The sequence below is a fragment of the Mobula hypostoma genome, chromosome 19 (genome assembly GCF_963921235.1).
Source record: "Mobula hypostoma chromosome 19, sMobHyp1.1, whole genome shotgun sequence".
In the NCBI taxonomy this organism is placed as follows: Eukaryota; Metazoa; Chordata; class Chondrichthyes; order Myliobatiformes; family Myliobatidae; genus Mobula; species Mobula hypostoma.
Window position 1 is genome coordinate 39,127,388 of NC_086115.1, and position 17,858 is coordinate 39,145,245.

Consider the following 17,858-nt stretch of genomic DNA (forward strand, 5'->3'; position numbering starts at 1 on the left):
TTATCAGGGGTAATATAGTTATCTGCTTTCCTTCAAGTTTTATGAATTTTGTGATTTTACAGTACTAATCCTGAAGCTGGGAATGGAATATTATGATATCCAGTGTCATTGTCACACACTTGCAGATTAAACAATCCCTTTTACAGAGACCATAATTCCAACATCAAAATATCATTCCTTTTGGACAAATAGGGAATTACCTACTATCAATTCCTGTGAAAATAAAAGTTATTGTTGCTGAATATAACATTCCTTTATCCTCTGATTTAATATGGCTTAATGTTAGGGCATCAGGGAGATTAAATTAAACACAGCTTTGTATTTTTGAGTCATGCCTTAATTATGTGCATTGAAAGCTCTTTGCTAAATATAAGGTTCAGTGTCCATGCAGGAAGAGTGAGAACAAAATTAGTCAATGTTATTAAATATATACTATAATTCTTTTACAGCTGACATATACGACCTAGTCCATCACAGACAAAGTCCTGCCCACCATTAAAAACGTCTACAAGCAGCACTGCCAAAAAAGAGCAGCGACCATCATCAAGGATGGCACTCGTTCAGCTCACGCTCTTTTCTCGCTGCTGCCATTGGGTAGGACGTACAGAAGCCTTGGATTCCTAGTTCAGGAACAGTTATTACCCTTCAACTATCAGGTTCCTGAACCTGTGTGGATAACTTCACTCAACTCTACTCTGAACTGATTCCACAAACTATAGATTCACTTTCAGGGTCTTTACTACTTATGTTCTTAGTATCTATCTATCTATCTATTTATTTATAATTACTTATTGTATTTGCAGTTTATCTTCTTTTGCATATTGTGTTTTTGTCAGTTTGTGTGTAGTTTTCATTGATTCTACTGTGAATCCTGCAAGAAAATGAGTATCAAGGTAGTATATGAGATCATGTACACTCAGTAGCCACCTTATTAGGAACAGGAGTAAAACCCAGTGTGGTCGTCTGCTGCTGTAGCCCATCCAGTTCAACGTTTGACATGTTGTGCATTCAGAAATGTTCTTCTGCACATTGTTGTTGTAATGCATAATTATCTAGGTTACTGTCACCTTCCTGTCAGTTCGAACCAGTCTGGCCATTCTCCTGTGACCTCTGATCACTTTCCTGTGACCTCTCTCATTAACAAGGCATTTCCGCCCACAGAACTGCCGCTCACTGGATGATTTCTGTTTCTTATGCCATTTTCTATAAACACTGGAGACAGTTGCGTATGAAATTGACGGGAGATCAGGAATTTCCAAGATACTCAAACCACCCCATCTGGTACCCACATTCATTCCATGGTCAAAATCACTTACATCACATTCATTACATACTTTGATAATAAATTTACTTTGAACTCTTATGGCTGATTTATTTCATTAAAAAGCATAGTACTTCATTCATTACTTTCAAATAATTTAATGAACATTTGGAGGCCAAATGATGACGTTAATTTTCAAGTAAACTATTTCAAATGAAATTCTGGAGTACTAGTTTCACGCCTGTGAAAAGCAAAAAAGACATTCTGAGAGGATTTGGTCATCTGTAACTCAATTGACTAATCCATTATGCATCATCGGTAGTGCAATGCATTTGCAACTAATTGTGAACATCCAAAATTTCAGTTCTCTCCTTTTCTAATCCACTGCCAAACAGTTACCACGTAACTGGAAATCTTTCTGCTATTTCCACCATTCCTTTATCTCTCAGGCAATTTGTAAAGTTCAATTTCAGGCCATTTAATTAATTTTTTAAAATATTTCCTGTGCTAATTTCCTGCCCTCTAGTTGACCTATGATTCATTTGTTCCTTAATGTACCACACTATAGCGAGCTGATGCATTGCTGGTTCCCACATGAGCCATTTGGATACTTAGGCAAGCAAAGTGTTAACAAAAAATGGGTACCTGGATACTTCCGGTGTTGTGGGCAATTTGGGGAACGAGCGAGGGAGTAATCCTGGGGTTCCTGTTCCTGTAGATCCGGGTTTAGGAAGTTGTGGCTTGGGTCTTGAAGTAGAAATGAGGAAATGATCTAATTAGAACCTTAAAGCAAATCATGAGTGAAGAGAATCTTGTAACACTGTTGATGAAGCATGCAATGTAAACTGGACGTACTCTTGGGAGCAGTTTTGTTAGGGTGAGCACTGCTTAGGAATTGGGGTACTTAAGACTGATGGGATTTCCAGGGATTTTTGGCTTTCTCAAGAGAGATGACAGGAACATGGCAAAATGTCCTCCAGAAGAGAGGGTCACTTTCCAACATTCCTGCTTCATTTTTCTGCAGTTTGAACAGTGCGCTGAGAAATGCTTAGGAAAAGTGTAAGATAAGCATGTGTCCACCATTGCAACCCCAACACCTCTGCTCCCATTATTGATCAGAGAATTGGTGAGAGGCATGCAAACGCTCTCTGCAGTCTCTTTGCCATTTGTCTGCAATGGTTGAAGAACAGCCTTTGGAAAGGGCCAACATTTCCATTGTTGCTATGGCTGTGTGTCTCTCCTCACTTCTCCAAGAAGTTTCCAGGTGGGGTGCATGTTTGTTAAAAAATCAATATCGTGACCATTTTTCCTATGTAATCTAATAGAGAATCAAGCACCATCCTCTTCTCTGCAATGCACAGTGGATTCTGTTTAATTGGGCCAATTGGTTAGACAGAGTAGCCACTTATTTGGGCCAACTCTTAAAGAACAAAAACAAATCTTGAAAATAGCCAGGATTCCCCTTGTTTATTTGGGAGACTATGCCACTTAATTGGAACAAGAAATTGTTGCCAAACCGTTTCTAACTGGTGTCAGTTGTGTGCACATCGCATTGCCAATTGACACCACGCCATGCTTAAAGCAAACAGTTTTTAAATAGTGTCACTTGCGTATTTGTGTTTCTTAATTGTACATATGATTTTTTTGTGTTCTATCGCTGAGCAGCAGAAAACCATCTGATTGGCCTATCAGAGTTCTATCTGATTTTTGTCACTGATAGTTGGAGATTACTAGGGAGTAAGACAATACAGAATTGTTTTGCTCACTACAGTTTCAAGCTTTCAGGCTTGGAGATGCCAGAAACAGCCGGGAGTGAAAATGAAACTATTTCACTACTTCAGCAAGTTAGGAACTATGAAGAATTTGAAGGTAATGACAATCATCTTGAATTTTACAATGAAAATGAAGATTTGGAGGATGCAACCATCAAACGCATTGTTTGAAGGCACTAGGTGTCTGTACCTATGATTTTGTCCATATACAGTAACCAAAAGAACACGGCAGCAAACACTGGATTGATTCTTCCATTGACAATAACTAGGAACGACTGCACAGTGTTATAGTACTTCAGTAACTTTGGTAGTGTTCTAATTTGTTCTGCATTTCATTTAAATACATAATTTGTTACTCAGTTGAGTCTTTCTTTATACCTTCTTAACTATTTCGATGAAACTTCAGCTAATTGGGGCAACTGCTTAATTGGGCCAAAATGTGATCGTCCCAATGTGTCCCAATGTTTTCTATATTTTGACTAGTTTGAGCTTGCATGAATGTTAACCAAAATTATTCTTTGAAACAAGGAAACCTCTCTTTTCCAAGAAAAAGAGGAAATGAAACCAAAAACAGCTGTTAAGACAACAGTTACAGTAAAACCTTGGATCTGAGTTCAGGTAATTATTTAGAATTGGTCAATATAAAATGTAGTGATGGTGAATGAAGTAGTTTTGAAGTGGCCATTTGAGGGCGCTCTTATACAAATAACAAGCAGAAAGCAACACTATCAATGGACGGATGTTATCTGGGACAGACATAAAGCATGTGGAGTTCACCTGGATGAAATAAAAGACTGCACTCCCACTATAACAAATATTTGCAATTCATTTAGGACAATGGATGTGGGATTCACTTCACAACTGAGTAATAAGACTTTTCTCAAAACCTTTATGTTGACTTCTTGAACAATACAGGTTGGCTCCAAAAACTAAATATGCATTTGTGAGTTCACTGATCCTATAATGGAACAAGTCTAACCAGAAGAAGATAATCTTTTGCCATGTCTTGAGTAATCATATCATTGTAAAAGTGATGGCTAATTCATCTCCATTAATGAGTAGCTATTTCATTTTATTCTGCAGATACATTATTTGTAACATTTTACATGCAAATATTAAGAAAACTTGAACAAAAATAAGTTTTAAAAATTGGCACTGAACATTAATGTTAATAACATCTGAAATTCTGCAGGTCTTTCCAGTGCATTCCCAGGATAAAACTACTGCCTCTCAGGGGAGTATAATTTGTGGGAAAGCTCCAACAGCCTGAAACACTGTTCTATGTACGACCGAGGTTGTGTGTGTACTTGCATCACGTTTGGTATCTGCCTTGGCTTCTTATGACAGTTTGAATTCTGGCAATAACAACACCAGCAGCCCCAGTCTTATACAGATCTAGGGCCACTGCTGGGAAAAAATTCCTTCACTGTGGGTGAATTGATCACTTTACACATTGCACACAGTAATAACAGTAATAACCAAGCACTGGTTACAATTTTACTTGTGTCGTACCTGAACATTGGTGGTGAAGGCTCCTGAGGAGAAAAGAACAAATTGATTTTCAAATTAGATTAAGAAAATGATTAAAGAAGCACTTAATTGGTATGTAAGCTTATTTTACAAGTTACAGAAAGTTTAAGTTACAATAAACATGTAAAACGAACCAACAGAGTAATTAGGGAAAAATGAAAAGCCGCAGGTGCTTAAAATCATAGAATCATAGAAACCTCTAACACATTACAGGCCCTTTGGCCCACAATGCTGTGCTGACCATATAACCTACTCTAGAAACATACATCAAAGTTGCTGGTGAACGCAGCAGGCCAGGCAGCATCTATAGGAAGAGGCGCAGTCGACGTTTCAGGCCGAGACCCTTCGTCAGGACTAACTGAAGGAAGAGTGAGTAAGGAATTTGAAAGCTGGAGGGGGAGGGGGAGATGCAAAATGATAGGAGAAGACAGGAGGGGGAGGGACAGAGCCAAGAGCTGGACAGGTGATAGGCAAAAGGGGATACAAGAGGATCATGGGACAGGAGGTCCGGGAAGAAAGACAAGGGGGGGGTGACCCAGAGGATGGGCAAGAGGTATATTCAGAGGGACAGAGGGAGAAAAAGGAGAGTGAGAGAAAGAATGTGTGCATAAAAATGAGTAACAGATGGGGTACGAGGGGGAGGTGGGGCCTTAGCGGAAGTTAGAGAAGTCGATGTTCATGCCATCAGGTTGGAGGCTACCCAGACGGAATATAAGGTGTTGTTCCTCCAACCTGAGTGTGGCTTCATCTTTACAGTAGAGGAGGCCGTGGATAGACATGTCAGAATGGGAATGGGATGTGGAATTAAAATGTGTGGCCACTGGGAGATCCTGCTTTCTCTGGCGGACAGAGCGTGGATGTTCAGCAAAGCGGTCTCCCAGTCTGCGTCGGGTCTCACCAATATATAAAAGGCCACATCGGGAGCACCGGACGCAGTATATCACCCCAGTCGACTCACAGGTGAAGTGATGCCTCACCTGGAAGGACTGTTTGGGGCCCTGAATGGTGGTAAGGGAGGAAGTGTAAGGGCATGTGTAGCACTTGTTCCGCTTACACGGATAAGTGCCAGGAGGGAGATCAGTGGGGAGGGATGGGGGGGACGAATGGACAAGGGAGTTGTGTAGGGAGCAATCCCTGCGGAATGCAGGGGGGGGGGAGGGAAAGATGTGCTTAGTGGTGGGATCCCGTTGGAGGTGGCGGAAGTTACGGAGAATAATATGTTGGACCCGGAGGCTGGTGGGGTGGTAGGTGAGGACCAGGGGAACCCTATTCCTAGTGGGGTGGTGGGAGGATGGAGTGAGAGCAGATGTACGTGAAATGGGGGAGATGCGTTTAAGAGCAGAGTTGATAGTGGAGGAAGGGAAGCCCCTTTCTTTAAAAAAGGAAGACATCTCCCTCGTCCTAGAATGAAAAGCCTCACCCTGAGAGCAGATGCGGCGGAGACGGAGGAATTGCGAGAAGGGGATGGCGTTTTTGCAAGAGACAGGGTGAGAAGAGGAATAGTCCAGATAGCTGTGAGAGTCAGTAGGCTTATAGTAGACATCAGTGGATAAGCTGTCTCCAGAGACAGAGACAGAAAGATCTAGAAAGGGGAGGGAGGTGTCGGAAATGGACCAGGTAAGTTTGAGGGCAGGGTGAAAGTTGGAGGCAAAGTTAATAAAGTCAACGAGTTCTGCATGCGTGCAGGAAGCAGCGCCAATGCAGTCGTCGATGTAGCGAAGGAAAAGTGGGGGACAGATACCAGAATTGGCACGGAACATAGATTGTTCCACAAACCCAACAAAAAGGCAGGCATAGCTAGGACCCATACGGGTGCCCATAGCTACACCTTTAGTTTGGAGGAAATGGGAGGAGCCAAAGGAGAAATGATTAAGAGTAAGGACTAATTCCGCTAGACGGAGCAGAGTGGTGGTAGAGGGGAACTGATTAGGTCTGGAATCCAAAAAGAAGCGTAGAGCTTTGAGACCTTCCTGATGGGGGATGGAAGTATATAAGGACTGGACATCCATGGTGAAAATAAAGCGGTGGGGGCCAGGGAACTTAAAATCATCGAAAAGTTTAAGAGTGTGAGAAGTGTCACGAACATAGGTCGGAAGGGATTGAACAAGGGGTGATAAACCAGTGTCGAGGTATGCAGAAATGAGTTCGGTGGGGCAGGAGCAAGCTGAGACAATAGGTCGGCCAGGACAGGCAGGTTTGTGGATCTTGGGTAGGAGGTAGAAACGGGAAGTGCGGGGTGTGGGAACTATAAGGTTGGTAGCAGTGGATGGGAGATCCCCTGAGCGGATAAAGTCGGTGATGGTGTGGGAGACAATGGTCTGGTGCTCCTTAGTGGGGTCACGATCCAGGGGTAAATAAGAGGAGGTATCCGCGAGTTGTCGCTGTGCCTCGGCAAGGTAGAGGTCAGTACGCCAGACTACAACAGCACCCCCCTTATCAGCGGGTTTAATAATAAGGTTAGGATTAGTGTAGAGGGAGTGGAGAGCAGAGCGTTCCGAAGGAGTGAGGTTGGAATGGGGACAAGGTGCGGTGAAGTCGAGAAGGTTGATGTCCCGTCGGCAGTTAGCAATAAAGAGATCCAGAGCAGGCAGAAGACCAGAGCGGGGTGTCCATGAAGAAGAGGAGGGTTGAAGACGGGAGAAGGGGTCATCGGTGGGGGTGGAAGAGTCCTTGCCGAAGAAGTAGGCTCGGAGACGGAGACGGCGGAAGAAAAGTTCCGCATCGTGGCGAACACGGAACTCGCTGAGGTGTGGGCGAAGGGGGACAAACGTGAGGCCCTTACTGAGAACAGAGCGTTCTGCCTCCGACAGTTGAAGGTTGGAGGGGATGGTACTCTAGAAACTGTCTAGAATTACCCTACCGCATAGCCCTCTATTTTCTAAGCTCCATGTACCTATCTAAGAGTCTCTTAAAAGACCCTATTGCATCCACATCCACCTCTGCCATTGGCAGTGCATTCCACACACCCACCTCTCTGTGTGGAAAAACTTACCCCTGATATCCCCCCAGTACCTACTTCCAAGCACCTTAAAGCTATGCCCCCCCATGTTAGCCATTCCAGCCCTGGGAAAAAGCCTCTGGCTATCCACACGGTCAATGCCTCTCATTATCTTATACATCCGAAACCTGAATATGAAACAGGAAATTCTGTACATACTCAGTAGGTTAGGCAGCATATTTGGACAGAGAAAATCAGAACTAACATTTCACATCAAAGATAAGCTGCTGGAAGAACTGTGCTGATGAAGCAGCAGGTCTGTAGGCAAAGGATGGTTGACCTTTCAGTTTGGAACCCTGCGTCAGGACTGAGGGTGGAGGAGGAGGGGGGTATCCTGGCCATCTCCCCTCTACACTTTCAGTCCTGAGGCAGGGTCTTGACCCAAAACATCAACCATCCCCTTGCCTCCTCAGCTACTGCTTGGTGCGCTGAGTTCTTCCAGCAGCTTACTTCTAGATTCCAGCACTGCATTCTCTTGTGTCTCTCAGGGTGATGACCTTTCATCAGCGTTGGACTAACCATTTTGTTGGCACACCCCGTTCACGACTCATTACGCTGCCTCGGGTGGGGAAGCCCAACCTGAGGACTGATGGGCATCTTTATTCTGTATATTTGGACACACATCACGGTAACAAGCCTTTCCAGCCCAACTACACCCACGTGACCAATTAACTTACTAACCCGTACGTCTTTGGGATGTGGGAGGAAACCAGAGCACCCAGAGAAAACCCATGCGGTCATGGGGATAATGTGCAAACCTTACAGTGGCAGGAATTGAACCTAGACCGCTGGCGCTGTAGTAGTGTTATGCTGATATGTCGCCGTGACGCTACTGATGGGGCACCTAATTCCTGATAAACCTGCCTAGGGCTGCCCAGTGGTGCCCGTCGTCTTGGAGAAGTGGGATGGTGGCATTGGATCAGTGACTTTGCAGAATCTGCCTGATCCAGCAGCAGCTGCGCAGACGGTCACGAAGAGCAAGGAATTAGAGGAAATCGATGGTGACGTATTTGGAACGTATCCACATTACAACAGCGTGGACGCGCTACGATGGTGCCAGAATGTGTGGCGACACTTGTGGGCTCCCTCCCGCGCATCCCAAGGTTGCGTTGGTTGTTAATGCAAATGACACATTTCACTGTGTGTCTTGATGTACAAGTGATAAGCAAATGCATCTGAGCCTGAGTAAAGGAGAACAGACAACTGTGGCTGCAAATTAGCTACCTCCCTTTGTTCTTGTACTGCTGGGTGGAGGACACCATGTGGTAACATTTACAGAATTACAGAATCCCTCCTGGGTAGCAAACCCTAAGGGTTCGTTTGAACCATCCCTGAACTGTTGCCTCTCCTTGCTGAACTTCACACGTGGAGTTGCTGGAGCACAGGTAACCCCATCCTGAGTCCCGCTGCAGGATCTCGATACGAGGCACTGACAATTCCTTCCCTCTCACAGATGCTGCTCAACCTGCTGAGTTCTTCCAGTGGGCTGTTTGTTGCTCCAGATTCCAGCATCTGCAGTCGCTTGAGTCCCCACAAATAAACCTATCTAATTCTAGTTATTCTCTCCGGGTGGAAGTAAGGTCGCGTCAGAACGTCCAATGCCAGAAGTGGAATTTCAGGACATGACATGTTAAAGCAACTTTTCTATAAGTTTTCAATATCATTCAAACTAACTTTTCAAAAACTTACCGTTTCATCTGGAACTTCATACACATCTATGAGAGGAGGACACATATTAAAAATAAGATAAGCAGCAAATACATTAAGATGTTTCTTAAATTTGAAATGTTTCAAGTTTGTTTATTGCATGTTGATGTTTGCATTTATGAGTCAGATTTGCCATTTCAAATTTGACTTTACATCAACTCACAGTGGCAATTTTGTTAAAATAATAGATGCTCTCGGCACATCATTATTCTGTGATTATGGAAAGAAATATAAAATTTCAAATATCAAATGCTGGAATAAATGAATCCCTTCTGCCTACGCAATACCCATATCCGTTCATGCCCCTTTCTAAGGGCCTCTTAAGCACCCCTATCATATTTGGCTCCAGCATCACCCCAGGTAGTGCATTCCAGGTAACGACCACTCCCTGCAAAAACCTGCCCCTCACACCTCCTATGCACTTGTCCCCCTCTCGCCTTAAATGCATACCACAGAGACTGAAGTGTCTCTTAGCCAGGATTTGCTTAAGTTCTCCAATGTACCAAAATCGTTCTGAGTGTGCTGGCCTAGTTTAATTACTTTACTGACATGGGATATTGATCAGAATTCCGAGTATTTACCCCTATTGCCCATTTTTGAAAGAACGTGAGGTGCTGTTCTGGGGATCCACAGATCTGAGGTTCCATGGGTATCTGGGGTGGAGGAGATGGAATAGGACAAAGACTTTCAGATGGGTAAGGAAATTCCTTTGTTCCTCAGTCAGCCAGATTTAAAAAGTCATTCACACTTCGATTCTACAAAGGCAACTATCAGATGCTATTGGGTTGTCTTAGCCATTGGTCTCTTGGATCTGATGTTGCATTTGTATTTCTAGCCACCAGGGGGCGGAATACACCACAAATTCATCTATTACTGCATAAAAAAACCAGGGATTAAAATGGTGGGATTAGTATCATTTAAAAAGGTCGCACACCTTAAGAGCAGAGTACCTGAATGGGGGAGTCAGTAAAAAAAATGAGAGTGGTCATTTTTGTATGCTTTTCCATACAACAGTTCCAAGATTTGCATTATTAAACTTATTGTAAATCATAACAGTATAAATACTGAAAGACTATTTTGATTTTAACTTTGGCACAGTGTTCCTTTTGTACTAACAAACATTTCTAGATTCAAGATTGTTTAATGTAATTTCCTGTACACAGGTGTAATTAGAATGAAATAATTGTTACTCTCAATCCAGTGCAGCACAAAAAAACCCCACAAACACAACAATAATAATAAAAAAACACAATAAATATAAATACATAAGATAGCATATATATAAAGATCGATTGTATGTCCATAAAGTGACGCTAGGTTGTATATAAGGTGACTGATGGGAAATAATAACGTAGTGGTTGAGTTAGTGGGTGGAGGTGTTGATCAAACTTTCTGCTTGGGGCAAGTAACTATTTTTGAGTCTCGTGGTCCTGGCGTGGGTGCTATCTAGCATCTTCCCTGATAGGAGTGGGACAAACAATACATGAGCAGGGTGTATGTGAACCTTCATGATGTTACAGGCCCTTATTTGGCAGCTTTATGTATACATGCCTTTGATGGCAGGTAGGCTGGTGCAGTGATGTGTTGGGGGGTTTTGGCTACCTGCTTTGTCTGCTGCAGTGCAGTTTCCGTACCAAGCAGTGGTGCAGCCTGTTAGGATGCTCTCTACCATGCACCTTTAAAATGGCATTGAGAATAGATGTTCATAGTCCAGCTCTCTTCAGCTTCCTCAGAAAGTAGGGGAACTGGGGAGCTTTCTGATTGTGAAGGATGTGTTCTGGGACCATGAGAGTTTGTGTGAGATGTGCACTTCCAGGAGTTTGAAACTACTCGCAGTTTCCACTGCTGTGCTGCCGATGTAAAGAGCTGTTGTGAGAGGTATGAGTTCTCCTGAAGTCAATAATCATCTCCTTCGTCTTGCTGACATTAAGGAGGATGTTATTTGCCTGACACCAGGCCTCGAGCTCTTCCACCTCCTCTCTGTAGGCTGTCTCATCGTTGTTGGTGACGAGCCCCACCACCGTCGTGTCATCAGCGAACTGGATGATGTGATTCTTGGGTGTTTGGCCGGGCAGTCATGTATGAGCAGAGTGTACAGTAACGGGCTCAGCACCCAGTCCTGGGGGAGGCACCCATAATGAAGATGATGGCGAGGGAGGAGCAGTTGTGCATCCTGACTATCTGAGGTCTGTTTGTTAGAAAGTTGCATATTTAGACCAAGGAGTAGGAGTTTGCTCACCAAGGTCTGTGGGACAATAGCGTTGAATGCTGAACTGAAATCCACGTAAGACTTTTGCATACATCTACATATCCAGGGTGCTTATGACTTTTGCAAAGTACGGTAGGAATTTCATGTATTGCACTCTACAGCTGCCACTGAGAAAGAAACACAAATTTCATGGCATGTAAGTGATGATAAACTCAATTCTGATATGGGTCTCTATTGTGGAGTGAGAGTGGGAAGGGGGCAGGGAGAGGGGAATCATGGTTGCGAAAAGGGGTAGTTAGGGAGAGGGGATGATGGTGGCTGATTTGACACATGTGGGGAGAGCAGCCTGGATGAGTGAAGCATTGAAGATGTCCGTGAAGACGCCAGTGAGCCGATGTGCACACTCCCTGAGTACTCGGCCTGGGACGTTATCTGGCTCGGCTCCTTTACTGGGGGTTAGCTCTCTGTAAAGTCTTTCTCCCATCCATTGCCGTTACAGACAGTGGCTCTTACCAGGGTGAGGGGTAGCTTCTGTGGTTGGCGTTGTGTGGCATGCCTCACAGCGTGCATAGGCTTTGTTTAGAGTGTCAGGGAGGGAGGTATCACTGGTACAGTTGATGCTATTGCCCTTGTGTAGTCAGTACTGCCCTTGATGCCCATCCCATAAGCTAGGGATCCTTATCAGACAGGTCTTCCTGATTTTTTTTGTGTGTAATCCGTCTTTGCCCTCCTGATGCCTGAGGTGCTGTTTCTCCAAGCTGCTCTGAGAGCTGCCACCGGACTTGAAGGCAGCGTCCCAGGTTTCTAGTAGGGAGCGCACCCCTGCCTTTGGCCAGGGCTCCTGGTTGGGCTGCGAGATGGCAGTTCTTGATATACCAGCATTGTCTGCACACTTACTGATGTAGCTGATCACAGATAAGGCATATTCCTCAAGGTCTGTGCCTACTCCATTTATGCTGGCCTCCTTCGACATCTGCCAGCTGGTCCATTCGAAACAGTCCTGAAGCGTAGAGATTGTCTCATTAGGCCATACAGTGATGGTCCTCTTGGCTGGTTTCTCATTAGGACATGCAGTGATGGTTCTCTTGGCTGGCTTCTCCATCTTCACCAGTGCTGGGATTAACATTGTGGCGATGTGGTCAGAGAAGGAAGGTGTGGTTTGGCTTTCTATGTACTGTGTCTGTTTCCAGTCTGTTTGTCCTCCTAGCGGCCATGGTGCTGTGTTGGTGGAATTTGGGTAAAATATCTTGTACACACAGTTCCTCCTCTTTGGATTTCCCCCGATAGGGAGTTCATGTCCGCGTGCAACAGAGTCATCCCTTCGTGTTGAAATGCAGAGCCAGGCACGTTGTTACTCGTCTCATGTTCACTCTCAGTCTCAGTGAGTCCAGTTTATTTTCTAGTAAGGGGACATTGGCCAGGAAAAGCGATGGTACGCCAGTCTAGTTGGATTCGCTCTCAGCCTCGCTAACACCCAGCTCCCCTGTCATGTTTTTGCTTCCTCTCAAGCTGTCTGCATCTGCCACTTCCTCGGCTTCGACCAGGTTGCCATAGCTGGGTCTGGTGTCTGTGGAGGCCCTTCTCCACTGAGCCTCATTACTAATTCTGCTGCTGGCGGATTAAATATAATTTAGACCAAGAGTTCAGCTGTGCTGTATTCGTGGAGCTTTAGATGACTGAAATCCCGACTAGAAACTTTGAAACACTACCCAAGAAATCTGAATTGTGATGTATTAGCTATAAAGAGATGTTGGACAAACTTGGATGGTTTTGTCTGGATCATCAGAGGCTTGGGAGGGGACCTGACAGACATATATAAAGCTATGAGAGGCATAAATAGGGTAGGTAGGACAACAAGATCAAATACAAGAGGCCACACTCACAACACACAGGAGGAACTCAGCAGGTCAGGCAGCATCCGTGGAAACGGTCAGTCGAAGTTTCGGGCCAGAACCCTTCGTCAGGACTGAAGAGGGAAGGGGCAGAGGCCCTATAAAGAAGGTGGGGGGAGGGTGGGAAGGAGAAGGCTGGTAGGTGCCAGGTGAAAAACCAGAAAGTGGAAAGATAAAGGGGTGGGGGAGGGGAAGCAGGGAGGTTGTGATTGTGGGAGATTTTAATTTTCCACACATAGACTGGGAAGCTCATTCTGTAAAAGGGCTGGATGGTTTGGAGTTTGTAAGATGTGTGCAGGATAGTTTTTTGAAGCAATACATAGAGGTACCAACTAGAGAAGGGGCAGTGTTGGATCTCCTGTTAGGGAATGAGACAGGGCAGGTGAGGGAGATATTTGTTGGGGAGCACTTCGGGTCCAGTGATCACAATACAAATCACCTTACTACAAATATCTGCTATCTCCTTACAAATTTGCTCCTCCAGTTCTCGGTCCCCATTAGGTGGTCTATAATACACCCCTATAAGCATCACAACACCTTTCCTATTCCTCAATTCCACCCAAATAGCCTCCCTAGACGAGTCCACTAATCTATCCTGCCAGAGTACCGCTGTTATATATTCTCTGACAAGCAATGCAACACCTCCTCCTCTTGCCCCTCCTATTCTATCACACCTGAGGCAACGAAATCCTGGAATATTTAGTTGCCAATCACACCCCTCCTGCAACCACGTTTCACTAATAGCTACAATATCATATTTCCAGGTATCAATCCATGCTCTAAGCTCATCCACCTATCTTACAATGTCCCACCCCACCATATGCAAAAATGCCATTCCCTATTCCCAGTTCCTCCGTCTCCGCCGCATCTGCTCCGAGGATGAGGTTTTCCATTCCAGGACATCTCAAATGCCCTCTTTCTATAAGGATCGTGGTTTCCCTTCCTCTGTCATCAATGATGCCCTCACCCGCATCTCCTCCATTTCCCGCACTTCGGCTCTCACCCCATCCTCCCGCCACCACAACAGGGACAGAGTTCCCCTTGTCCTCACCTACCACCCCACCAGCCTCCGGATCCAGCACATTATCCTCCGCAACTTCCGCCACCTTCAACAGGACCCCACCACTAAGCACATCTTTCCCTCTCCACCCCTCTCCGCTTTCCACAGGGATCGGTCCCTCCGCAACTCCCTGGTCCACATGTCCCTCCCCACGGATCTCCCACCTGGCACTTATCCCTGTAAGCGTAAGTGCTACACCTGTCCCTACACCTCCTCTCTTGCCACCATTCAGGGCCCCAAACAGTCCTTCCAGGTGAGGCAACACTTCACTTGTGAGTCTGTTGGGGTCATCTATTGCATCTGGTGCTCCTGGTGCGGCCTCCTCTACACCGACGCAGATTGGGGGACCACTTCGTCGAGCACCTCCGCTCCATCCGCCATAACAGACGAGATCTCCCAAAAGCCACCCACTTCAACTCTGCTTCCCACTCCCATTCAGATATGTCCATACATGGCCTCCTCTACTGCCATGATGAGGCTAAAGTCAGGTTGGAGGAGCAACACCTCATATACCGTCTAGGTAGTCTCCAGCCCCTTGGTATGAACATAGAATTCTCCAACTTCCGGTAATTCCCTCCCCCTCCCTTCCACTATCCCTATGTCACACTGCCCCCTCCCCCAGATGCCTACCACCTCCCTCTTGGTTCCGCCTCCTTCTACTACCCATTGTGCTTTCCCCTACTCCTCCTTCACCTTTCCTGCCTATCACCTCCCTGCTTCCCCTCCCCCACCCCTTTATCTTTCCCCTTACTGGTTTTTCACCCGGAACGTACCAGCCTTCTCCTTCCCACCCTCCCCCCACCTTCTTTATAGGGCCTTGCCCCATCCCTCTTCAGTCTTGACAAAGGGTTCCGGCCCGAAACGTCAACTGATCGTTTCCACGGATGCTGCCCGACCTGCTGAATTCCTCCAATGTGTTGTGAGTGTTGCTTTGACCCCAGCATCTGCAGATTATTTTGAGTTTAAAATACAAGAGCCCTACGTTTATGGTAGAAGGGGGGAATTTTAAAATAGATGGAAGAGGCAAGTTTGTTTATCATATAAAGAGAGCTAGGTGCCTGGAATGCCTAGAGGTGGCAGAGGCAGGTATGACAGCCATGTTTAAGAGGTACTTAGACAGTTGTATGGACAGGCAGGGAATGGTGGGCTATGCACCATCTTCAGGCAGATGGGGCTCATCAGCCACAGTTAGCAGCTCATCTAGAAGGAAAACTCTGATCTCAAACTTCCACTGCCTTGAGCCTGTATCCACTCATGGGGAAGGCTTTGGGAGAAAATCCTGAGGGAAAAATCCGGAGCTGGAGCCCCTAAGGCTATACTGAGTTCAATACTGACTGGCAACTCCTGCAACACTTCTGATACAAAACTGTACTGGTCTCTGCTGTTCCTCTGGGCTCATCAGATGTGTGGAGAGCGGAAGCCTGCTACATTTGCAACAACCTGCTCTCCATATCGTACTGCCCAGGCTTGCGTATCTAGACAGTTAGGACACAATATCCATGGCCGACTCTGACTGACAGAGGCCCTCACTCACCTCACAGGCACATGGGATTAGTTTAGCTCAACATCGTGGTTAGCCAAAAGGCTCGACTGTTCTACGCTCTATATATTGAAGGACTAATTCTAAAATTATGCTTATTTTCGATCTTTCTTACCTTGTGTGCTTTCTGCCTCAGACGCAACTTGATCTGGATAAAAAATATAATGAAGACATTTGATGTAAATGTGCAGGTTTTTATGAAATGGAGAATGCGAAATCATACCTTCTTCATGAACTAACTACTGGCCTTGTAGTTACTTCATTCAATCACAAGCCACATTCCATTCCATGTTCAGTTATTTCACTGATGCAGGATAAAACTTGGCACAAACCAAAATCATTCACCATAATGTATAATTAGACATTTTTCATATTGCACACCTAAAAATAATACAGGCTCAATGATATTGCAGAGCTCTTGAACATTTTGGCTTTACAGAAGCTTTAAGTTATTATAATTTATACTAACCAAAATAAAGAAAGAGTTTGATCTTAAACAGCAGTTACTATGGAAAGAAATCCTTCATCACAACTAATATCGTACCTCGATCATTCCGTCCCACCAAGTTGTTGGTGTACCTGTGGTCAGAGAAGGAAGCAAAATCATGGAGGGGAATATTCCCTTCATGTTCTTGCCCTGCCATGTCTCCCATTCCTCATTTCCTGGCCTTAGTTATAGATAATACACTTGCCTATGTGTGGGAAGGTATGGTGCAAACAACTTAAGGAACAGGAGCAGAAATGAGGTATTTGGCTGTTCGGCCTTTCATCAAGATCTTAGCTAATGATTGGCCTGGATTCCATCAACTTCCTTGTTCCTCATTATCCATAGAGTTGACAAATCTACTTCAGTATTCAATATGTTACATAATTTGCAAAGTTCCCTGGGGTAGAGAATTCCCAGGATATATGACTTTCAGAAATCGCTTCTCATCTGCAGTCCTCACCATTTATAGTGAGATCATGCCTGCTGGTTCTGAACTCTTGCACCACAGGAAGCATCATCACAGAACCTATGCCATCAAGCTAACTTAGACACTTATTCAATAAGTTTATTTCTCAGTCTAAATTCCAGTTCATACAGGCCCAATTTCCATAACTTCTCCTAATATCATAGCCACTTCAATGCAGGATGTCAGGATTTCCTGATGAAGGGTGTCGGGCCGAAACGTTAACAGTTTACTCTTTTCCATAGGATATATTTGGCCTGCTGAGTTCCTTCAGCATTTCGTGTGTATTGCTAGGTTTTCCAGCATTTGCAGATTTTCTCGTACTTAGGATGTCAGAGGACTTGTTCTTCTCACTCTGCTGGGGGCGGTGGTGGAGGCAGTGACATTTAAAAGACTCTTCGAAAACCACATGGATGAAAGAATAAAGAAGAGCTATTGGGGAGGGAATCATTAGGTTGGCCTTGGAGTAGCTAAAAGGTTGGCAAAACATTGTGGGCCAAAGGGCCTGTACTGTGCTGTTGGTATGTATGTTCTAATCAAACGAATTGTTTTTGCACCAACTCAAAGAAAGCATACCCTTCCTTACATAAGGAGATCAAATCCGTATACCATGCTCCAAGTGTAGTCTGTATCGTTTCATTTCTAAGCCTGATTACCTGCCATACTTACGGTATATTCTAACTTTCCTAAACACAAGAAATATTTTTCAAAGCATCATTCCTTGTTTCATCGTAGCTAAATTGAATAATAGGTTGGCTGAGCAGTTCAAAGGTGAGCAATGTAGGATCTAATTTTTTTTTTGAAGTTACAATCACGCTCAGAATGATCGATTGCAGATCAAAAGAATCAGGCAAGTTTCAGTAGCTGTATTTCAGGCAGTACAAAGACAATTTGCAGTCCACTTTCCATAAAGATTTATTCTCACGTCAGTGGGCATCC

General features: G+C 44.8%; 1 protein-coding gene across 7 annotated transcripts in view; it reads right to left on the reverse strand.

Moving 5' to 3' along the window:
- blnk (B cell linker) overlaps nt 1–17,858 on the reverse strand; it is a 205,634-nt gene that overhangs the window by 32,092 nt on the left and 155,684 nt on the right. For all 7 annotated transcript variants that reach the window (XM_063071740.1, XM_063071741.1, XM_063071745.1 and 4 more), the window contains 4 exons: nt 16,085–16,117; nt 9,251–9,276; nt 4,546–4,568; nt 1,907–2,008 (listed from right to left, as the gene is read on the reverse strand). In XM_063071740.1, coding sequence (XP_062927810.1) covers nt 1,907–2,008; nt 4,546–4,568; nt 9,251–9,276; nt 16,085–16,117 — 184 coding nt within the window. The remainder of the gene's footprint in view (nt 1–1,906; nt 2,009–4,545; nt 4,569–9,250; nt 9,277–16,084; nt 16,118–17,858) is intronic.